The 25,163-nt window shown below is 49.0% G+C and overlaps 1 protein-coding gene across 1 annotated transcript in view; it reads left to right on the forward strand.

The window, feature by feature from the left end:
• Positions 1-25,163, forward strand: part of HPS1 (HPS1 biogenesis of lysosomal organelles complex 3 subunit 1) — a 591,196-nt gene that overhangs the window by 315,017 nt on the left and 251,016 nt on the right. The window contains exons 8-9 of the mRNA XM_069611540.1: positions 4,928-5,030; positions 6,524-6,640. Coding sequence (XP_069467641.1) covers positions 4,928-5,030; positions 6,524-6,640 — 220 coding nt within the window. The remainder of the gene's footprint in view (positions 1-4,927; positions 5,031-6,523; positions 6,641-25,163) is intronic.

Here is a 25,163-nt window from a genome sequence, read left to right on the forward strand (position 1 = left end):
GATAGGTATTGAGCAGAGGGTAACCGGGATGAGGGTTAGGAATGGGGAAGTGGACAGGCAAGGGAACATTGGGTGAAATAACAGTACATACACACTATTGCCCAAAACATGCAGACAGTTTTTTACATTTAACTTTTGATACAAAAGAGGCACTTAGCTCTGGGGGTGAGTGCTGGCCTCCTGCCTGCGCACACTCAGGTCCGGTGCTCGGACCAGTTCAAATGCTGCAAGAGAGTTTCAGTATTAGTGACCTGTGTTACTTCACATAGGGCACAATACAAGAGAACAGGCATATCATATGGTGACACCCCACCCCTGGGTTTGGTTAGTGCAGAGACATGCACGTGGAATGTTAGTCTGCTCATGCAGCCTGTTAATGCCAAACAAAAGATGTGCAGCGGTACCAGCTGCACGTGGCTATTATGGTTGATTCAGAACCTGTGGCCCAAGTTTGCCGCAAGTGGCTAGGAAATGAAAATACCCATTGTGTTGCCAAAGTTTTGCTGCACGTGGCTTGAAACCAAAAAGCGCTACGTGCTGCCAAAGTTTGCCGCACGTGGCTGAAGGTGTTTTTACTGGAAAGGCGCTGCGTGTATTAGTTTTCATGCAGCATGCAGGCCGAAATCACTATTGGTTTAAATGCAGCAAAACGCTGTTAAGCACTTAGCTTTGCCATCAGCAGGGGACATAATGTGGCTGGGCTGTGCCCCCTGCGTGTGCCCCTCTGAGGATTTGGAGCCCAAATGCTTCCCTCTTGCTTCCGCACTATCTCCCTGCTGCAGCACATTTAAATCCAGCGTGGGTTCAATCGCTAGGGTCTTGCGATACTTATCTTGCATGAGCGAGGGGCCGGAATGCTTGTTCCTTGGGGAGTGGCCCCTCGCGTAATCCCCATCGGCAGGAGCTCCGGAAGATGCGTCTGCTCTGGTCGGGTGTTTAAGCACAAGTCCCGTGCCTTTGTCTTGCGCACATGCGCGTGCGTGAACCCCTCCCAACATGGGAGTGAAAAAGTAGTTCCCGGCCCGGAGGCTGCTGGGACTTGTGGTTCTCAGGCCTTTTTGCCTGCCAAATGGACAGAGAAGCCTCCAATAAGGCTGGAGTCTTTTCCTTTGGTTTTGTGTTGCTCTTTTCCCTGTTGTCCTGTTCTTGGGGCCTTTAACAGAGTCCTGACTGCCCTTAATAACACGCTGCACCCTGACAGTACCCCTCCCCACCCCCGCAGGGATGGGCTTGGGTTTAGGTTTCCCAGGATGATTCACATGAAATGCCTTCACCAATCTAGGGGCGTGCACATTGTGCGCAGGTCCCCAAGACCGTTCTTCAGGACCATATCCTACCCGGTCAACTAAGTAGTATAGCCCATCTTTAGTGTTGCGAATTCAAAATGGCTTGAACCTCATACTCGGGATGTCCCTGTACAATTATGGCTGGTGTTCTCTCACTGCGAATGGATGGACAAGCTGGTTTTAACAAAGACACATGGAAAGTGGGGTGAATTTTCATTTGTTGGGGTAACGCCAGCCTCACTGCCGCTGGATGGACTATATCCGAAATAGTAAAGGGGCCTAAGAACCTAGGCTGTAATTTACGAGGTCCAGATAGTTTAATGTTTCGGATTGATAACCAGACTCTGTTGCCCTGTTTGTACTTGGGATTTGCACCTCTTTTCTTGTCTGCATAAAATTTGTAGGATTTTTTCGCGGCTTCCAAATTTACCTGAATATCCCCCCATACTTGCTTTGAATGTGCATCACAACTCAATATATCATCGATGTAGACTACTGTAAAGACGTCCAAGTACTCGCGTAGAAGTGTTGAAACGCTGCTGGGGCATTACATAATCCAAACAGCATCGCCTGGTACTCGTACAGGCCAAAGTTGGTTCTGAATGCTGTTTTCCACTCATCTGCAGCCCGCACTTGTACCAGGTGATAACCCCCCCGAAGATCTAGTTTCGTGTACAGAGCTGCATTTCACCCTTGATCTAGCAATACTGCAATCAATGGTAAGGGATGGTTCATAGACATAATTTCGAATACAAAATATTCGAAAGTCAAAAAGTCGAAAAAAAAACGTCAGAAAAAAAAATGTCGCATTTTTTTTTAATGACGTTTTTTTTTCGAAATGGGGGGGTTCCCCCCAACCCCCCTTTTTTTATTTTTACCTATTTTTTTCACAGAAACTATAGCCCAAAAAAAAATATCGAAAAAAAAACAATTCGACATTTTTGATTCGACTTTTTTGACTTTCGAAATTATGTTTTCGAAATTATGACTGGACACCGTAAGGGATACCGTTTTTTATCCGTAATACGATGAATTCCTCTGTAATCTATGCAGGTTCTCAAGTCACCCGTTTTCTTCGGTACGAAGAAAAGTGGTGACGAGACTGGCGAGTTAGAGTGTCAGATAAACCCACTTTTCAGGTTTGTTTCGATGTCATTTTTTAGATGTTCTGTCTCAGCTTCGGTTAGGGCATACACACGGCTACAGGGCAGTACTGCACCTGGTTCAAGATCAATATGGCAATCAAATGGCCGATGGGGTGGTAATGTTTCAGCTGCTTTTTTTCGGAATACATCCTTGAAATCTTGGTACTCAGGCGGTAGATCACACAGATCTGATGCCTCTACAGTTGTGACGATAGGTCCTAACGTAGCTCCCTGCACCAAGGACATGGTCTGTACCACTGATACACAGTGTGAGAGACAGTGTGATGAGGACATGGATACAGTACCCTTGGACCAATCCACGTGTGGATTATGTTTCGAAAACCATGGTAATCTCAAAATAACGCCAAACTGTGGCGCTGCTATAAGATCAAACCTGATTTCCTCTCTGTGGCCTTGTAGACAACATAGTGTCAAGGTTTGAGTGGAGTGGGTTATGGTGCCAGAACATAAAGCTGTTCCGTCCACAGCCCTTACTGGTTCCGGTGTTTTCTTCATACATAAAGGCACTCCCAACTTAGCGTACGTTATGTCCATAAAGTTACCCATGGCACCGGTATCTAGGAGTAGGGCAACCCTAACCTCCCGTCCCAGGAATTGCAATGATCCAGGCAAGGTGATGTGAGGAGCATAGTTTACAAAGTCTATGACGAAGGTAACTTTCTTCCCTTGGCTCGGCTGTAGTACCCCTACAACCGCCGAGCTGAGGTGTTTCCCTGCGCTTTGGGTTTCGTAGGGCATTCTTTAACGAAGTGTTCTGTGGTTCCACAGTATAAACACAGACCTTCCTTACGCCGCCGTTTTCGTCCTTAGTGAGTGGGCCTCGGGTCGACCTAATCTGCATAGGCTCGTCCCCGCCTGATTTTTCCGAGGCACGAGTCACGTGTTTTTGATCGAACCTGGCTATTGGGCGAGGGGACTCTCGCCCAATAGCCAGGTTAGATCAAAGGACCTAATTGCACAGGTCGACCCTCAACCCCAATATTGGGGTTGAGGGTCGACCTGTGCAATTAGGTCCTTTAGCTCATCACGTAGGCCTTGATAAAAGAGAGACATCCTTTTATTCCGAGGCCACTCCGCCTCTGCCACCAACCTGTTAAATTGAGTCACATACGTGACTAACTCCTTATTACCCTGACGCAGGGTGAGCAACTCTCTATCTTCACACATAGCGGCAGCCCGGCGATTAAATATTTTACCAAACTCAGATTGGAATTCGTCCCAACTATACAGTACCCCATCATCCCTTTGTACCAAAGGATTTGCCCAAGCCGCCGCATCCCCTGTGAGATAGGAAATAACAAAGGCCGCCCTAGCCTGGGTTGACCGGAATGCTGCGGGTTTAGTGAGGAAGTGAAGCTGACACTGAGTCAGAAAGGTTTGATACTTCTGCGGATCGCCTGAATACCTTTCTGGAGGGGCTAATGGGACTAGTCAGTTCCTCCATGGCCTGGCTGGGTCGTGCCACTCGGGTGCCTGATATACTTGGGCTTGTGCTTCTGTCAATCGCTAGGGTCTTGCGGTACTTAACTGGCATGAGCGAGGGGCCGGAATGCTTGTTCCTTGGGGCGTGGCCCCTCGCGTATTCCCCATCGGCAGGAGCTCCGGAAGATGCGTCTGCTCTGGTCGGGTGCTTAAGTACAAGCCCCGTGCCTTTGTCTTGCGTGCAAGCGCGTGCGCAAGTCCCTCCCAACATGGGAGTGAAAAAGTAGTTCCTGGCCTGGAGGCTGCTGGGACTTGTGGTTCGCAGGCCTTTTTGCCTGCAAAATGGACAGAGAAGTCTCTGATAAGGCTGGAGTCTTTTTCCCTTTGGTTTTGTCTTGCTCTTTTCCCTGTTGTCCTGTGCTTGGGGCCTTTAACAGAGCCCCGACTGCCCTTAACACCCTGCACCCTGACAGCTTTGGGGTTGGGGTAAGCGGTCTGAGGGAACGAGGCCAAATCCTGAGGATTTTGCAAAAATGATCACCCAATTAGGCACCAGCCTCCTGCGCAGTAACAATTCAGCACTAAAGAGATTAATGTACCAGGCACCATTTCTCCGTTTTGGCATGTTGCATGCACCAGCCATAAAAACCTGCATTGGCAAAGCCAATAGATCCAGCTTCCTGAATGAAGTGTCCTTTCTTTGTAAATCCTCATTAGGACAAACACACATTAGCAAAAGCAGCAGGTCTGGCTTTGCAAACAGAAAGGATATCCCTTTTTCAACCTTTACAAAACAGTGTTACACTCTTTAATTAAAGAGCTATTGTCTTTGCCAGTGCTTTTTATGTTTGCTGCGTGTACTTTATATTGGTAGATTTTTGTTTTACTGGGTTTTGTGCCATGCTCTTAGTGCAGTTTGGCCACGATTGTATTTTATGAAAAGCGTGAAATAAAAGTAAGTCTGTCTATGCCGTTTCTTATTCCTGCTGTTTTCGTCATATCAAAATAATTGACTCGAGTCCTATTCTTGCTTTTTTCCACAAATATTTCCAGTCGCAATGCCAGTTCAGTGAGAGCTGCAGATCTCCTTACATTGATCCTCATTGTCCAGAACCAGTACCCAAGCTCCAGTGCAGTGGCTGAGCTAAATCCTGAGGTATGGTTAAACAATGTTATTCCTCTCTGCTTTGCTATGGCATCTTGAATGTAATGTGTTTTAGTGTGCAGAATCAAACCTATAGAGTCTGATTTACTATCTCCAGAGCTAATCTGTGCTATAAATACTTACCCAGTGAGAATCTGTGTTTGGTTTCCCAGTCGTGACCTTTATGGACGGATTTAATATCGGTAGAGAAATTCTCTCCCAAATTGCCAACCCCCTCCCATCGATCTGTTATTTTAATTTAGCCAGCATTTTAATCTAGAGTGGTTTTCTTGTTCTATATTTCATCCTATCAGAATGCTAGATGATGCAACTTGTTCTTTGCTTTTACAGCTGTACCATTGAACTTCTATTTATTGTGTTTATTTTTGTACTGTGGGAACAACTTGTTTCGACCAGAAATCAGTATATAGGCGATCTTGTTACATGTGTCTTACATAAGTGAAAATGAGTGACTGATCTATTGGTGTTTGGGAAATACAGGGTACATGTTGCAGGCATAGGACAAGACACACGACTCTATAGTCAAAGGTACCAGGTCTGCAAAAGATCCAAAGGCAGGGTAGTCATGGTGGGGCTGCGATAATGAGCTAGTGGTTAAATGTGCTTCTTCTAGGTTTGATGGGTGATGTTTCAGTGCAGATTGAAAGGAGCTGATGGCAGAGGTGTTTTTAATGTGTTTCACTGCTTTGAATCGCAGTGTAAGACATCTGTGGTCACAGTGTGGGCTTGGGTAGCTTCCTTCCATGGCCTTGTTACTATAGCTAAATCATGATTTCGGCACGCCACCCAATTTAAATGCCTGTTGTGAATGCCTTATGCTTTTGTTATGCTACATTTATAGCCATAGCTTATTGAGGATCTCCACTTCACCTTATGGACTGTCTGCTTGCACAGTGAGTGACAGAATTTGCAAGATGCAGTCCCTTGTGGAACAACCCACATGGTACTTAGTCTGATTCACTGTAGGTCTGCTCTGCACTTGACCTCTCGAGCCCTGACTCGAGGGGTGTCCAACTCCATGCCTCGAGGGCTGCAAACCTGACTGGTTTTCACAAAATCCCACAATATTCATGAGAAAAATGTGCATACATTTAGAATCTTTGTAAGCTAATTTATCTCCTGGATAATAATGAGATATGTCCTGAGAATTTGACATGTTTCTGCCCCTTGAGTCCTGGAGTTGAACAACCCTGCCTTGCTTAACTACCCATTTGGTGCTGTGCTTTTGTTATGGTGGCCTGCGGACACAGTATTGTGCTCAAATTGAGCTGTAGTATAACAGATAGAAGAATTCTCATAATTGTAGGAAAGGTTTGACTTTGATCAGTGCTTCGTGTTGCCTGTTGTCATAATTTAGCACGACTGTTCTATTAATTGGCAATAATCAATAGTGTTTATATTGACTCATTTTGAATCTAGGAAGCATGTTGGCATGGAAGTCTGGTTAACCCCACAAACTAACGGTATTACTTATTTACCCGTAGCCTACAGAGGATTTGCCTGCTTTTGTTAGGCTAAAGATCAGCGACCGGATTTCTGTGCCACAGCGTGAAGGAAGCACCTGCTCGCCTGCAACCGAAGGTTTGGACCTAGGAGTTCAGGTATACAATTAGGATTGTCAAACCAAAATGAAAAGTGCAATCTCTAGAATCAGTCTCTCTAAAAGCTAGTTGTGTTCCTTGCTTACTCTTTTATACATTTTTTCTTATAAAACGTTTTACACTTCTCCAACCTAGCAAATGTCACACAATCATTCCACCTATTAAAAAAACGAGGATGTAGATACATTTGGGAAAGATTCAAATGGAGTGGACATTTTCAAAACTGTTTCCTGAGTTGTCAAGCTAAACGTACTAGAATGCTAGATGGTTAAACACTCACCCTTTGTATGTGAATTTGTTTAACAACTTGGTTAGGGCAACGTTAAAGGTGCCTGGACTAAGGTAAAACCTGCTGTCCATTTTTGGAACTACAGGACAGGGTTAAAGACACTCTCTTGCAAATGAAAATACTGTGCCAACTGATTGGTGGCAATTTAGTAGTATTCTGAAGCGGTTTACAAGACAAAGCATGTTCTCCAGCTGCTGTAATATAGAAGAGGTACAATGTTCTTTTTTCTACTGGGGCATTGCTGTTCTCCAGCATGGGGTCTGGCATGGATTCACATGCTCATGAATATTCCCCGTCGTCAGGACGGGAATCCTCGGTAAAGAAAAAATCAGTATCAGTTTTGTTTCTGATCTGTCTTTCTTAGTAGTAACCAATCACTGGTCTCTGGGTCATACTGCCCCCAGCCAATGACTGCCCTCTCCCTAAGCCCCGCCTCTGACAGCCATCCTCAGATTTTTACCGCACGCTCAAGTGTTGGGAGTCCTCGTGTTTAGCTCTCAAGCTTTTTGCTCCGTTTTCACGCTTTTTCAAAGAGATTTTCTCATTTTTCAGTCAAATAGAGCCTGAAGCTCCACCGTGTCTACATCCAATCAACGGGGACCCGTTTCGGATTTTCTACGCCTCTCAAGGGTGAAGTTTTTGTCGAGTTACGCTTCTTGGAGGAGTCCAGAAGTTTCTGCGGCCTACCCGGACATGTCCCAGGAGAAAGGAAGCTCGATGCCCGGAAAGCTGTTCAGGGTTTGCCCTGGATGCCAGCTGCAGAATGTGTTCAAGGAGGACGAGCACTCGAAATGTCTCTACTGCCTTCATGAGGACAAAATGCACGTGGAGAAGGACTGTGCGTTTTGCGGGAACACGTCGGAACGGACCATCACGGACCGACACCTTCGTCTCTCCAACTGGCTGGAAGGAAATAGCCCGTCAGGTGAGAAGAAGAAGAAGTCAGAGTGGTCTTCTAAGTCCTGTGAGGGCGCCCCGGCGACGGGGGCCCAACAGAAGGCAAAGCACCGCGAGTCCACAGGCACCGGGAGCGCCGAACGGTCGGGCTCTTTGGCTGCCAGGCAGGGCGCATCCTCTCCAGCGCCATCAACCACGAGCCAACGCTCTGGCTCAGGGATGAGGAAGGCCGAGAACCCGTCAAAGCTTCTGGAGAGGCCCCAGTCGATCTCGAAGGATCCAGCCGATGGGGACCGAGGCGGTGACCCTCCCCTCAAGGTGAAGGCCACAGACCCGCAGAAGGTGGTGAAGGACTTGATTCACCCGGCTAAGGCCTCTATCTAGGAAGTCGCGGCAACCCTGGCACAGCCTGAGGAGACTACACCAGTGGAGGCGACCTCGGGGCCCAGGGTTCCCCTGCCACCGCGGAGGGAAGCCTCTTTCAGGCCCATCGAGAAGACCCCCGTGAAAACCCCGGTGGAAAAAGAAGGGGGGAGCTGGTGGCCATTGTGGACACGGACACAGCCTCCGAGGAGGAACTGGTTGAAGTCTTGGAGGGCCTCGACGAGGGCATCCAAGAGGCCCGGTCCCACAGGAGGGATCCCGACGAAGGGGACGAGAGCGACGGCGGCGCCGGCGAGATTCCTAGTCGACCGTCACGCCCGTCGCTTCCGGAGCCGCAGGATAACTCGGCGGCCATTTTGTTGGCAATACAATCCTTATGTTCGGAGATAAGGACGAGGTTGCCCCTACCACCGACGGAGGAGCCTGAGCCAGGCCCATCGGGAAGTCCCCCAAAGAGAAGACAGACCCATCCAGCCCCGCCTTTTCAGCCCTCGCGGCCTGCTCAGCCTTTGCCCACGTCCTCCATACCTGGGGATGACACGGGAACGGACATGGCCACGATGGGTACGGATGGCAACGACGACGGGACGGAGCTCCCATCGCCTCCAGCCCGGGCCTCCCCGCCTTGACGAGATTGGGTCTTTCCACGCTATGACCGCCAGGGCATCTGAGCTTTTTCAGCTCTGCCCCGAAGAGAAGAAGGAAGGTTTCCTTTACCAACGGCGCGCGGCCAAGAGGAAGACAGTCTTCGCCGTGCCTCTGCTGGATGACATCTGGGACGAGGGTCTCACCCTTCTCAAGAACCCATCTTGAGCAGGCGTCGAAGATGCCTGCCAAGAGGGATTGGTACGAGAAGAAGTAACGGTTCCCCCACGTGGCACCTTTGTGCCTTCGGGCGCAACCGACCACTGACTCGGTCGTCTCGGCGGCGGCCAAGAAGAAAGCAGGGGGGGCATCGGCCTCAACGTAAACTTCCCCGCCGGACGGCGAACTGAAGAAGCTGGATGCAATGGGACGATGAGTTATCTCGTCGGCGGCAACAACGATTAAGGCGCCCAACGCCCTCGCGATTGTGGCCCGCTACGACAGGGAGTTATGGTTCAAGATCGCCCCGCTGTTGGACTTCCTACTGGACGACAAGAGGGCTGAGGCCCTGGAGATCTTGCAGGAAGGTGAGGTGGTATCGGACCATGCCATAACGGTGGCAACGGTCATTGCCGACACCGGTTTCCGCCAGGTAGGCAACAGCGTTTGCCTCAGACAACGAGGGTGGCTCAAGGCGACTGATTTCCACCAGGACGTACAAGGGACATACAAGCCAAGGTTTTGGACATGCGGTTCGACTGGAACAACCTGTTTGGGAAAACAGTGAATGAGTCCCTCCAAACCATCAAGGCGGACACAGAGATAGCTAAGGCCCTAGGAGTTCTCCAGCAACGAAGACCGTCCTTTCGGAGCTCCGGAGGCAAGCAGGGTGCCTCCAAGGGATTCGGCGGTGGCTCCTCTACGTACCGCCAAGTGGCCCGCTCCTCGTCGCAGGAAGCCTATAGAGGACGAGGCAAGTCGGGTGGATCCTGCCGTCGTCGCCAGGGAGGCCAAGGCGGCAAAGAGTCCACCAAGCAAGATTGAACCGACCGTGGCGTTGGGCCCCCATCGCAACAACACCCCGATGGGAGGCCGGCTGGCAAAGTTCGTCAGCATGTGGGAGTCCATCTCCACCGACCGTTGGGTGCTGGACGCCCTGGCCCAGGGGCACCCCCTCGAATTTCTAAAAAGTGCCCCCGCATTCCTCCCGTGGCCAGGAAAGAAAACCACGTCCCTCAACTGCTGTTGGAGGTAAGGGCGATGCTCAAGAAAGGTGCCATCGAGCTCGTCCCAAAGAGGAGTATGCTCAAGGTACTTCCTCGTGAAAAAGAAGACGCGAGGGTGGCGACCCATCCTAGACCTGCGACGACTGAACAAGTACATCAAGGCACAGAAGTTCCGGATGGTCACCCTCCAGCACGTGCTGGGACAGCTGGAGGAGGGCAATTTCCTGTCGTTGTTGGATTTGGAGGATGCATACTTTCACATTACCATTCTAAAAGGTCACCGGAAGTTCCTCAGGTTCGTGGTCCAAGGGCGGCACTACCAGTTAAAGGCCCTCCCGTTCGGATTGAAGTCGGTACCCAGGGTTTTCAGCAAGTGCCTCGCTTCAGTGACGGCGCGGCTGTGCCTGCAGGGGATCCACGTCTACCCCTACCTGGACGATTGGCTCATCCGCGCAAGGACAAGGGAGCTTGCTGTAGTCCAGCTGCTCACGGACCTGGCGTTCTCCATCAACTTCCCCAAGTCCCACCTGGTCCCCTCTCAAGTTGCACTGTTTCTGGGAGCCAAGCTCGACACAGTGGCGCGTCTGGCCTCGCCGTCGGAGGAAAGGACAAAGGCCATCCTAGGCAAGGTGCAGCGTCTGCTGGCCACGGACGTGGCCAGAGTGAGGTCCATCAAGTCCCTCGGGATGATGTCCTCTTGCATTTATCTTGTGCGGTTGTGCAGGCTTTGGATGCGCCCTCTACAGGAGTTCCTTGACGCAGCTTCAAGGACAGGAGATCCCTCTCAACAAGACCTTCCGACCAGCAATCCGGTGGTGGGGCACCCGCGCTCATCTAGCGGCGGGGACAGACTTTCGGACCCCGGCCCACCAGGCGACGGTGACAACGGATGCCTCCCTGGAGGGGTGGGGAGCCCACACCAGAGATCTTCACGCGAGAGGCCTTTGGCTCCCGGAGGAGAAGCCGCTCCACATCAACATCCTGGAGCTCCGGGCAGTGTTCTGGGCCCTCAGGTCCTTTCTCCCTTCCCTCAAGGGCAAGGTGGTGAGGATCTTCACCGACAACACTACCACGATGTTCTACATCCGGAAGCAGGGCGGAACCAGATCCCGGGCCCTATCCCAAGGAAGCCCAGGAGCTGTGGCATCGGGCGTTGCTCAGGGGATGTTTCTGGTGCTGTTTCATCTGGCAGGGATAAAAAAACACCATTGCCGACTCACTCAGCAGAGAGCTGCGCTCGTGCCACGAGTGGGAACTACGCCAGGATCAAGTGGACCGACTCTTTCAGAGACAGATCTGGTTCCCAGACCTTCTGGACTTGTCAGCGTCCCCACCAGTCAAGCTGTCGACAGATGCAGATCTTCTCTCCAGAGAAGGAGGCGCAATTCTTCATCACGACCCGGAGTCGCTGAACTTGCAGGCCTGGCTCCTGCAGCACTAGAGTTTGGAGGATACAATATCCCGGCCGACTGCAGAGAGGTTCTTGCGAAGGCCCGGGCGTCCTCAACTCTCAAGTGCTACGGACATAAGTGGAAGAGGTTCTCTATCTGGTGCCGTGCACAGAAGATTAACCCTCTGCGGATTACAGCCCCTCAAGTATTGCCGTACCTTCTGTCGCTAGCCAAAACTGGACTATCTCATGCTTCAATCAAGATACACCAGGACTACAGGGCGGTCATCCCTGTGGTCTCATCGCCTGGTTAAGGAATTTATTAAGGGACTGTTTCGATCATTCCCGCCGTGGGAGCTCAATGTGGTGCTGACCAGGCTCATGGGTCCGCCATTCGAGCCATTGCATTCGGCCCCGTTGAAGCTTCTGTTGTGGAAAACAACGTTCCTGGTGGCCATCACCTCCGCACGACGCATGGGAGAGATCCAGGCACTATCCTGCAAGCCTCCATACCTGACCTTTCACGATACGACGGTAGTGCTGAGGACCCACTCCTCCTTCGTGCCCAAGGTGCCGTCGGACTTCCATCTCAACGAGCCCTTGGTGTTACCAGTCTTTTTCCCATCGCCTTCGTCGCTGGCCGAGAGGACTTTGCACTCGCTGGATGTAGCTAGAGCGCTGAAGTTCAACGTGGACCGAACGAAGAGTTTTCGGAGGACATCACAGCTATTTGTCAACTTTGGACCTGTGAACCAAGGGAAGGCTCTCTCAAAGGCTTCCGTTTACAGATGGCTATCCGGCTGCATCATGCACTGTCATCGGTTAGCGAACCGACCGTTGCCCGGCCGTCCGAGAGCCCATTCGACCAGAGCGGTCACTGCTACCACGGCGTTCTTGTCTGGTGTGCACCTGCTGGACATGTGCAGGGCTGCTACGTGGAGGTCAATGCACACCTTCACGAGATTCTACTGCGTCGACCGGGATTCCAGGGAGGAGTCCAGGGTCGGCCAAGCAGTGCTGTGCAACCTGTTCGCTTAAGGTGAGCCTGGTGCGGAGGTAAGAAATGCTTAATGTTGAGTTTTGATGTAATGCTTAATATTGAGCCTTTGCTACCTCCCATGGTTGTGCATGTGTGTACTACTATATATTCTTATATTCATGAGCATTTGAATCCATGCCAGACCGTATGCTGGAGAAGGAACAAGTTACTTACCTGTAACTGTTGTTCTCCAGCATGGGTCTGGCATGGATTCACATGCAAACCCTCCCTCCTACCCCTCTGCGACTCTTCACTTGGTTATACTGCCACTTTACATGCTACCAAATCTGAGAATGGCTGCCAGAGGCGGGGCTTAGGGAGAGGGCAGTCATTGGCTGGGGGCAGTATGACCCAGAGACCAGTCATTGGTTACTACTAAGAAAGACAGATCAGAAACGAAACTGATACAGATTTCTTTTTTTACCGAGGATTCCCGGCCTGACGACGGGGAATATTCATGAGCATGTGAATCCATGCAAGACCCATGCTGGAGAACAACAATTACAGGTAAGTAACTAGTTCCTTTTAGAACACTATTTTACTTATATGATGGAATTAGGGCTTTGCAATCTGAAAGCTTAGGCTGAAATGTAATTGCCTTATCTGTGAAGATATATATACTTTTAAAAAAAAACTTTAAAAAACAAACAAATCTGCCACCCCCTAGTTTCCAAGACATTGGAAATAAACTGCATGCAGTAACACATGGTTAAAATGATTTGCCGGAATATCTTCCTCACCTAGTGTAGGCCAGCTCATAGCCCCTCTTCACTGGAACATGCTTCCCCTGTCTCTTCACTCCATTACTTCCTATCCTCTCTTCCATTCCTCTCTAAAAACCCACCTGCTACAGTCCTCAAATTGATTTAATCTGCTTATGAAAACGGATTCATTTACTCTTATGAACGCTAATTGATTGTTACTGTTTATGAACGCTGATTTGCATTCTGATTCATTATAATGTAGACTATCCTATGTAAATCGCTTTGGACAAAGGCGCTATATAAAACACAATAAATACAAATACAAAACTACCTGTGGAAGTGCCTTTTGGTGTTTACCAGTAGACGTCCTCTAGGAGGTGATATAGAATTATACAGACTTGCCTCCGCCCACCTTCCTTCGGCAATAAATCTTCACACGTCTCCATCGGCCAGTGTAACGCAAGCTGATAGCTGAAACCTCCTGAATGTGGAAACCATTAAAGAGGAGTCTGCAACAGAACGGGGACTAGATTGCTATTCCCACTCCTATACAGTGAAGAAGACCTGTTAAAATGCTCAGATTAATACAGCACTCTGCTGCCATTTGCATACTGGCCAGAGACTCTCGCGGATATGAAAGAGAGGGGATGGGGGTGTTAGTTTAATGGGAAGGAAACAAACATGCCAGATAGCTTTGCTGTTTTAATGATGTACTGAACTTCTGTTGGATTAATCAGTGCAACTTAAATGAGCACTTCAGTGTGGTCGCTTTGCAGCTGATCCTTTCATCCCTTCAACACGCAGACTGATCATGCGATAGTGAGACGCGAGTTCTATTCTGTCCCTCTGGTACCTTGTGGGGACTTGGGTATAATAACACACACTGTTAGGGAGATGGATCATTATTGTGCTTCATCCCCTCTCCTAGTGAGACCGCCAGCACATTTTGCTGGACTTCTGAACCTTTTTCTTTTAATCCTGAATGAGTGGAGCCTTTCTCCACTCATTCATTCTTATGGGCTCTGTCTTTTGGAACTCTATTCTTTGTATTCTACCTGTACTATGGCGTCTGTCTGCTCCATAGCTCGTAAAGGCATCTGTGTTTTACTACTGCAGCACACAGCTCCTTATGGGCAGTGTTGCTGGGGACCCTTTGGGTCCTCTTTAATATTGTTTTTCCTAGATCATTAAGTTAACTACAGTTCTTAAGGATAGTGTCCCTCCCAAAACTATAGTCTGAGAGATTAGCACACACCACCTTCAGTGGAGTGCCAAAGGGATATTTGGCATCCCCTTCTCTCTACTCCTATGACTTTTTAGTCACATAGACAATTGCCTAGTTATGGATGGTGGCAGTGGACGTGTTCTACCAACTGTTGTGTATTTTTTATACCGCATACTATGTCCATAGCCTTGATAGTGCACAATTAGGGCACCCAAGTACCAACTTGGGACTTCCCTTCTTTATTCGCCATTTTTGGCGTGGTTGTTCTTTGTTAGCCCTTCTTCTACCATTCTGGGAGCGGGAGGTCTTTGTGTGTGTTTTGCCTTTGGTGGGAACCAGTAGGTATCCCCGCCTAGGCTCTAGTGTCTGGGTAGACGGGAAGTGGGGGAGGAATCTGTGCTTTGTCTACCAGAGTGCCTGAATAGGACCAGCTCCCACATGGCATCTGGCTGTCCTGATTAGACAGTCAAATGCCCCTTTCTGTAAAATGCTGAGAGAGATTGCAGAAGAGTGTGTGCCGGAAATGTATAAAAGGTGAGGCTTCTGGAGTGTAAAGCAAGTCGACCACAGGAAACTGAAGTAGCCGAAGAAGAAGACGACCAGAGACGCCTGCAGACTCTTTGCAAGACCGTGAAGCCACCACTGCTGTCCTGACCCTGTTTTCTATGCGACAGAGGAGCTCCGTAGAGGATGACAACTTCCCTTTGGCTGGTGGGAACAACCAGTCCCAAGACTAACTTTGAAACAAGCCATCATTCGAGGTCCAAGGAGTTTCCAGAGCTGCAGAGAGCCAATGACAGGAAACTTGCTGCCCATTTGGAATGCATCGTCGTGGAAAGGCCAAATCTGTGCTGAGCCCCTAAGGACACTCCACAGATCTGATCCAACTCACCCAGACACCCTCACCAGAGCGTGTGACTGCAGGAAGTGAAGAAGATTGACCAGGCGATCATTGTCCTTGGTTGGTGCTGCTGAAAAGGCGCCAAAACCGCAGAGTGAACCAAGAAGTTGATGAAAGTCGTGCCACAGGTCCCCACTCGAGACTGCTGCAGAGAGACACCATCCATTGTCCTGACTTTCATCACCAGACCAAGGAAGCCAGAGGTTGGGTACAGAGATGCGACATCGCGGAGGAGCCAACACAAATACTTTCTTCAAACTCAAGGTAAAGTGGGGGAAAGGGTATTGCTTACCCGATTGCAACAAGTCACTCCAGAGCGTTGGAGTGCAAGTAGAGGTATCCAGGGCAACCCCCTCATACCTCTGACCCAAGCTGCTGCTTGTGTCCCCTTTACAAGTCCGTTTTTCGGTCTCCCTTGTTAGTTGTTAACTCGCTGCTTCGATAGCTTTAGACACTGGAAGAAATCCACAGGAACTCTTTATTCAGTTTGCCATTACTTCAATCCCTCTCCGAACTACCTTTAGCTGCGGTTGTGATTGGACTGAAGACTTGCCAGACAAACAAATCATCTCTAGAACTTATAAGCTCATGTTGCACTAACCACTAATTTTCCTCCCTTTGAGTGGCTTTTCTATATGTGTTTGCAGAGTAAATGTATTACCCTATAACCTGTTGAAAACCGCATGTGTGCGCAACTACAGATGATACGATAACCTTGTCTTTTCCCTTTCTAGCGCTGCTATAAATGTAACCGCAAACAAACACAAAAGGGAAAGTGCCCTTTGAAGTGTATTATTTAGTATTCTGAAGTGTTCTACCTTTACCGTCTTAAGTATTTAAAGTGATTCTGGTAAAATTATAATAAATATAAATCTTTTATATAAATATACGTGTACGTGCTTCTTTGCTGTGCCTGTCTAATTAAGATTCGTAATACTTACCTAGAGCTCATATTTTCCTCTAAAGATAAACCTGACTGCTCTGCCACACTACCAAGGTCCTGAGCTAGTACAGACTGATACTAAGAGTTGGGGGATATACAAACCACTGGGATAGCTTACTAAAGTCTTACTATCAGTAGGATTTTTGGAAAACTCCCCTAACAGGCCCCCTATGTGGACATTGACAGCTTGCAGACCAATTAATTCCCCTATAAACCTAGTGGTGCCTCATCTGCTAGGTAGAAGACTGCTCTATATCTCAATCGGGATAGAGGGCATGCATTTTGACCATAAGTGGTGTACTTATGGATTACACAGGAAGCCATATTTTATGAAGCAGCCAAGGCAGGTACAGATTGGGGTGGAAAGAAGGGGCTGGCTGGGCTGTTTTTAAAAAAGAAAAAAATAATAATTTGTACAGGGTGTGCTATGTCGGGTCCGTATACCTGTAATTCTGGTGCTTGTGTATCTGCCTAGAGTCACATGCTGTGCATATAGTCCGACATCTAGTGGTAATCGCAGAGTATTGCATATTTTTTTCGAAGATTGAAAGGGACGTCGACATGGGCATGACTTTAACACTATCCCTAAAGTGACATGTAGTGTACCCAAAATCCCTCCCGTGTCGAGGTCCCACCAGATTGTTTTTTCCGCCAACCTAGTTGGTTGCTTATTCGGAGCTCGTAAGAGTATAAATTGTCTATCTATTTCCACGGCCTACGGTCACTTAGTGAACTTCGACCTTTTTCTCGATGGCTGTTCCGCGGGACTCCTGCTCGTGACGCCGCCATCCCCGACTGCTCGGTGATTGTTGACTGCGTGGCCTTAGCCTTCAGGCCTGGCATTTACAGTAGGGAGAGTGGGCCCCTGTTTCTTTTTCTCTTTGAGAATGTAATTCTTTTAACCCTCTTCCTTTCTTTTTGGTTTGACTGCCGCTCACCTCTACTATGGAGAGGACTCCCTTTAAATTCTTCCTGTCCTGCAACAGTAAATTTCCCCGGACCCATCGTAAATGCAACAGGTGTCTTCCTCGCGACCACAGCAAGTGCTCGTGTAAGGCCTGTAAACTCTTTCGGCCCAAAACGCTGAAAGACAGGCGGACTAAGCTGTGGGCGGCATTCACTAAACCGGCCGAGAATCTCTTCCCTGTGGGTGCCGTCGCTTTGGATGAGGAATCAGTCAGCAGCCATGGCTCTGGTTCAGAAGCCATTGAACTTTCTGAGGAGCCTACGCGCTTCCATGTGTCCGTCCCCGGCCTGATAAGCATGCTGCCGGCACTGCTATCGGGCACTCACATCCTGGCGCCAAGGGCACCCACACACCATGTATCCATAAACACACAACCCACAAGGTCCCTTCCACTTCGAAGAAGACATCAACGCCTGCATGGAGGGGGTAAAGAGATTTCATCCCCCATCTCCAACCCAGCTCCTGGATGGGATCTGAATGTTGTCCTTAGCAGACTAATGGGACCTCCCTTTGAACCATTACACAAGGCTAGCCTTAAGGCACTCAACTACAAGAATGCCTTCCTAGTGGCCATCGCCTCTATAAGAAGAGTTTGTAACTACAGGCGCTTCCAGTTCAGGACCCTTTGTTACGATTCACAATGACAAGGTGGTTTTGCGCACGCACCGACGCTTTGGACCCAAATTTATCTCAAAGTTCCACATGAACCAGTCCATTGAACTACCCACCTTCTTCCAAAACCTCACTACAGTGGCAGAAAGGAGTCTCCACGCACTGTATGTGAGGAGAGCGGTGATTTACTATCTGGAAAAGACAAAGCCACTAAGGAAAACAAACCCATTTTTCGTTTCTGTGGCAGCTTATAGAGAAGGGAACCCCGTCTCTAAATCAGCTATTTCAAGGTGGATTGTAAATTGCATTACACTGTGTTACACTCTTGCCAAGAGAGATCTACCCTTCATGCCTAGAGCTCACTCGACTCTGGGCACAGGGGCTCCCATAGAATTCATTGCAAATGTTCCTCTAGATTCCATTTGCAAAACAGCAACCTAGAGTTCTGTTCATACCTTTACACAACACTATTGCCTAGATACACACTCTAGGTCTGATTCTCAAGTGGGACAAGCAGTACTAAGACATTTCTTTGCTACTGTTCCTTCACACATCCCACCACCATCTATGGCTACTGCTCGCTAGTCTATGCACAGCATGCGACTCTAAGCAGATCCACAAGCATCAGAAAACATACATTACTCACCATAATCTTATTTCTGATGATTGGATCTGCTTAGATACACATGCGTCCACCCTTCCTCCCCTCTTGGAGTAGAAGGAATATAGACTTCTTACACCTTCTCTCTTCTGTACTCACTCATGCAGACTATAAGGCTCCCTCACAGCAGGAAAAAACAACCATTGGGACCTCAATGCGTCAGGGATTTTGGGTACACTACACGTCACATTAGGGATAGTGTTACAGTTACGCCCATGTCGACGTCCCTATTGATCTTCGAAAAAAAGGTGCAATACTCCGCGATTACCACTAGATGTCGGACTATAGGCACAGCATGCGAGTCTAAGCAGATAACAATAATCAGAAAAAGATTATGGTGAGTAATGTATGTCGTATCAGGTCTGTGATAGAAAATATACATGTGCACAGTACTGAAACACACAACAGCACAATGCTGTTTTCCAGTCAGTTAGATGCATGCATGCAGTGAGTCTGGTTAACTATAGTCAGTCGTCAGAAAGTAGTGGAACTCACATCAGTCGGACAATAAGATGTATAGTCTGCTCCTGAAAATTTGAGGGGGGAGGGATAAGCTGGTGGATACCAGAGCAGTGAGATAATGGAGCAGTAGGAATGGAAGTCAGTGGAATATTTTTGGTCTGGGACTATCCTGGCTTCCTTCCCCAATGAGGAACAACCATGGCAATAGGTATCTAAGGCAAGGGGACACCATGACTAGCTTACTTTCTGTCCCCTCTACGCCAGCATAGCTTTCATGAGTTAATGAATTCCTTTCTATCTCAGGGCCTTTAAGCAGAGTTTTCAATTTCTTAATACCCCAAATCGTCCCCACTCAGCTGCAGAAAAGTGGGTTTTACATTTGTTTGTGAATGTGGACCGAATAGCTGAAGAAGGGGCTCTTTTGAGACGATGGGTTTTGGCATATAGCACCAAGGTTGGTAATACTAGTCTGAAAAAGGTCAGTCCAAAGTCATGCCCAGAGCACTGAAGCACATCTCAGCACGCTACATATATAGTCGATACAACTGTAGCGCGTGTACATACTTGCAGGAATGGCATCCTTAAACCCGGGTAAATCTGCACAACCAATTCCCGTTTGAAGATACCTTAATTGTAAAGAAGTTAAAGCATTAAAAGAGCATTCTCAAATCTAAAAAGTCACCGGAGCAGAGAGAAAGGGGATACTAGGTATCACTTTGGCACTCCAAGAGAACTGATCCTGTGGATGTAACCACTGCAAGAGTCTATAAGATAAATGGGAAACAAATACCATGTGAGAATACTAGCAAAACATGTTCTGCTCCCTGAGATTTGTAAACTAGAAGATATTAACGGGGTAATTCATGGAATAAATGTGTGCCGAAAAGGGGAGCGTGAAAAACACAGCGCAAGCGTGCCAAAGCCATGCACGCAGCCTTTGATCGATTCATGGAATGTGCTGCGCTAGTAAAAGCTGGGTTGTGCGCCAAATCCGTGGGTGGTGCACGCAGGTGCACACGTCACTAAATGGCGTGTGCTACGCGCACAGGGAAAGCGCACATAGCGTAGCGCACACAAGAAAAGTGGCCAGAACAAAGGGCGTAACACGCGGAATGGGGAACAACGCGTGAAAATGTGGGCGTTACGGGGGAAGTACAGGAGGTAAATGCTTGCAACGCCCACACGCGCACTAAAAACAAGTATTCATGGAATCGAACAGGGGAAAGGCGTGCGCCAAAAAAGACAAGCTAATCCGGAAACATGTACACCAGCAGGAAGCAGGCATAAGGGGCCCCATGCAGCATAAAAGTGTGCGCAAACAACAAACAAGCTCAGATTCTACGATGAATATACCGCTCCTCTCAGCAGTGGTCGTGGGACACCACAGGAGGAGGAGGATAGCCAGGCCCGCATTTTTTTTTACCCAGGACCAGCCTTTTTGGGATGCCTGATGACCAGGTGTATGGGAGGTACAGGTTTCCACCACACATAATCCTAGACTTGGTGAGGGAGTGGGAGGATGATCTCAACACCCACCCTGTGCTTGCAAGCACTGAGCCCCTTGGAAAAGGTGCTTAATGTACTGCACTTCTTGGCTACTGGTTCATTTCAGCGGACAAGTGCCATAGTGGGGGAGTGTGTCACAGGCCACGCAGTCACGCTGCCTACACCAGGTGTTGGCCATCATGACTGCACGCCCCTCAGTCCGCAGGCACATGTACATGCCCAGAACACCTGCAGAAAGGCAGGCTGTTGTCCAGCAATTTTACAGGGTGGCACACTTCCCCAAAGTCCTAGGTGCCTTTAATTGCACCCATGTGGTTCTATGTCCACCCAGGGCCACTGAGCCTATCTATCGGAACCACAAGAACCAGCATTCCATCAACGTGCAGGTTGTATGTGATGCCAAGGGAATCATCACCTCAGTTTATGCCAACTATCCAGGGTCCAGCCATGATAGTTTCATATTCAAAATGTCACCCCTAAACAGGGACCTGGAAGCTGGTCGGCATGGCGACACATGGCTAATTGGTGAGTATAAATGCCTCTGCACTTGCATGCATGTCACAAACTGAGAAATGGGAAAATCCCACTAATGACCACCATTATCACCTCCCCAGGGGACAGTGCCTACCCTATGATCACCTACACAATGACGCCAATTCGTAACCCCACTACACCACCCGAGGTAAGATACAACACAGCCCATATTGCAACCCGGGGCATAGTGGAGCGCACATTCGGAGTGCTCAAGTCACGCTTTCGCTCCCTTGACCGCTCTGTTGGGCAGCTGCTATATGCACCCCACGTAGTGTGCAGGATCATAGTGGCAGCATGTGCCCTGCACAATGTTGCAACCCGGCGGGGTGTGCCAGTGGACATGGTGGTGCCCCCACATCCCCAACCACATGCACGGCCGCTGCGCATGGGAGGTGAATGGGCACGTGATGAGGCAGCCGGACCCAGCTTGAGGCAAATTACTTCACCTAAAATCCCACCCCTGCGGAGTGCACACAGGCCTGGCGCATACCAGCTCACAATCAATGATGATGACAAAAGGGACAGTCAACTGTCACAACCATACCAGCCTGAGATTGTTCACCTGGAAGTTCCACATTGTGCGCATAACTAGCTACTCAGACACCCAATGCAAGTAGTGCAAGTGTCGCAACCTGACAAAGGCTGCACATCGTCCCCTTCCAACTGCAGATTGTTGCTGGAAGGCAGTGAACTGCATACAACATGAACTGCATATGCAAAGTAGATGGGCTTGTTAAGACATGAAGAAGGTACATGTATATAAGGAAAGTCTGGGATGTAGAACCATACATAAATCCACCATGCAGTGGAGATTTCTACAACAATACCCACTAGGGATGTACACAGAGTTTTGACTATGGACTGTCCACACAACTTATGGGAGCCCAATGTCACTGTGTAAGTTACTGTCACTTGGTCACACCCTTTGCAAGCCCATGGAAAGGGTAAGCAGGAGGGGTGTGTGTGTCAGAAACCCAAGCATCTAACCCAAAGACAGGGCAAGCCTGCATGTGCCCAGCTGGAATACACAGTGGATGCCTACGGGAGCCACACAAAGCACCACCCTGTTAAAATTTGTTTTTAAATAAAATCAAAAATGGCCATGTGTGGACCGGGGGGGGAGGCCACCCAGGAGGGACGAGGTACAGGGTGCACCCCAACACCCACATGCGTGGGTGTTGAGAAAAAACTAAAATAACTCCATGGGCTCATAGCATGCACGGCTACGCTACAGTGGGAGAACTGCCGTCGCTGTCATCACCCTGTGGTGGTACATCAGAAGGTGGCCGTGATATGGGAGGCAGACGACGCAAAGCCCTGGCACGCTCCTCCATGGCAGCAAGCATGCGGGTGTGAAAGGTTTGGTTCTGCAGGATGATGGTACGGAGATCCCCATCCAGCACCTCACGGATAGCACGCATTTCTGCCTGTATGGTGTCATGATCTCTGCTTCCAAAAGGTCAGGGTTTTCCCAACTCCCTTGGAAGCAGATCCATAACCCAGGTTCCGAGTGCCAACCAGTCCCAATTGGGACCTTTTGGACCATGCTGTTTACTTGCCTGCCAGTTGAGCCTCTGATCCTCTTCTGTTTGGAACTACTTTTCCTGTTGGGTGGGGCAGGAGCCACTCCCTAGATTCAGAACACTGGAACTCTTCTGGAAAGCAGGAACTCTTTTCTTACCTAGGCGTGGCTGTGGAAGGAGACACCTAAGCACTACAGGAGGCTATTTAAACCACACCCAATGGATGAATCTTGCTTTGCGTTATCCTGCATCCTCTGCAGCAGAACGCTCATCGTGTCTTCTGCATCTGATCCTGGGCCTAAGGAAAAAGGCTTACCATCCTGAATCCAGTCTTCAGCAACACCTATAAAGACAAGAAAGAACAGGTTAGCATTACGGTCTTCAGTGACAGCTCTTCACTTACCTGGTCCATCGGCTGTCACCAACGCCTCGCGCTGCATTCCGGCATCTGAAAGACAAAGGCTTACCTACTCTTCGTGCGCTCCGGAGGTCTTCACACTGCATTCCGGCATCTGAAAGACAAAAGCTTACCAACTCTTCGCACGCTCCGGAGGCCTTCGGCGCTGCATCCCGCATCTGAAAGACAAAACAAGGTGCGTTTAAAGACATTGGGGAACTTTATTACTCACGTGCCATTACTCCTTTCCACATCTAACCCAGTGGGTATTCCGGCACCCTGCAGCCGCTCCGAACTTGTACCTGCAAATTAAAAAGACAGAGCGCATCGTGAAGCAGGCAACAAGCGCTTACTTACGTGCTTCCAGGCGCTTCTATTCATCACACGGGCTCCATCTTCAACTCATTTCAGCCCGTCATCCGCCATCGCCGGAACCCTGCAAAACAAGAAACATCATTACTAAAGACTTTAAAGACATTAGAATTACTCGAAACGTACCGTTCGTGCAGTAAACGACGGACAGCAGTCCTCTGAAGTCAAGAGGCCTGCTCCCCTTATCCAGTGAAGAAACTGGTTACAGCACCCTGCCCCGAGGCAGATGGAGAGCACGGCGTTCACTTACCTAAGGTGAGAGCGTTAACCTTTGGGGTTCTACAGGAGAAGAGAAAGGGAAGAAGAGAGAGACATTCAATAACCCAGTTCCTTAATCCCATATTTTCTATCTGCAGACATCTTACCCTTTGAGTCAGACATACAGTGCACAGAGGTCCAGCCCAAAGAGCCAGCCGTGTGTTACACATCACCTTTGAAGATACGGTATACGCCCAGTCAAGACCGGCGCCTCTACGGGAATCAGGTGAGCGTTACAGAACGCAAAGCCTACCACAAAACTCCCGTCCAGGCGCTATGGAAACCTCGGATACCGACCAGCTAGCCCAGTTACTTGGGGAACTAAGGGCAGAAGTGCATGCAGCCCGTCAGGAAACGAACGCTCTAAGAAGGGAACTGATTATTTCCAAGGAGCGAACAGATGATCTCGCTAGACAATTGCTACATTCACAAGCCGGACAGACCCCGTTACCCGCATCTGGGGGAAATCTTCCTTCTACATCCTCTATGAATCCAGTGCAGATCAACCTACCTGGGAATGTACCTCTGGCTCCGCCCGAACGGTTTTCTGGTGACCCAAAGAGGTTTGCAGTATTTATCAATCAGTGCCGGTTGCATTTCTTATGCCGGCCAGCAGCCTTTCCAACTGATCAAGCTAAAGTAGCTTTCGTGCTTTCGTACCTTAGTGGCAATGCGGCAGACTGGTCAATCCCTCTAGTAAATCAAGATGATCCGGTCCTCCATGATTTTCAAGCTTTCCAGCTCAGTATGGAAAAACTGTTCGCAAGACATTCACAGGGGCAGGCCTTGGACAATGAGCTTCTTTCGTTGCGACAAGGTAATCAAGACCTTTTGGCTTATATTGCGTCTTTCAACAGACTGATAGTGGAAACTCAATGGCCTGAGGACAAAAGGATTACGCTGTTTTATAGAGGTCTACGTGGAGAGCTCAAAGATGTGTTAGCCCAAGTAGTGAATCCCCCACAAGATTGTTCGGACTATATAGACTTAGTCGTTCAAATAGATCACAGACTGCAGAACAGGAAGGCCGATCGTTCCAAGTTTGATGCTCGAGTATTTTCCAAACCGCCAACTCCTTCCAAAGGAGTAGACTCCGGGGAACCCATGCAAATAGGTGGTCTGAAAGGTCCTCTAACACAAAAGGAGCGGGAAAGGAGAAAACAGTTGCAATTATGCCTCTATTGCGGAAACTCAGGGCACTTTCTTCGAGACTGTCCGGTGAAACCTACCAAGAAGGCAGTAGGAGCTGCAGTTACCAAAGTTACAAACTCTGAGCAGGGAAACGACCTCGCCCGACAAGAATAGAGGTCCTCTTGCCGAGCGTGAAAACCAGTTCCGTGACCTCGCATTTCGTGATACCTATGGTCCTCATTAGCCCTGATAATCCGGATCGATTACATGCAATTGAAGCTTACGTCGACAGCGGTGCCATCGGCAATTATGTGGATCATGAAATGGTTTTGAGGATGAATCTAACTCTTTGTCCCAAGGCTGTAAAGGACGTCATTACTACGGTGGATGGTACGGAGATAGCCTCCGGGCCAGTAACGCATACCACTCAAGAGGTGACGCTAGTAAGTCAAGATGGACACCATGAGAAGATCGTGTTCGATGTGATCAAGGCCCCTCAGTTTCAGATTATTCTAGG

Source organism: Ambystoma mexicanum, chromosome 8, assembly GCF_040938575.1.
Source record: "Ambystoma mexicanum isolate Mex_15411 chromosome 8, UKY_AmexF1_1, whole genome shotgun sequence".
Lineage (NCBI taxonomy): Eukaryota > Metazoa > Chordata > Amphibia > Caudata > Ambystomatidae > Ambystoma > Ambystoma mexicanum.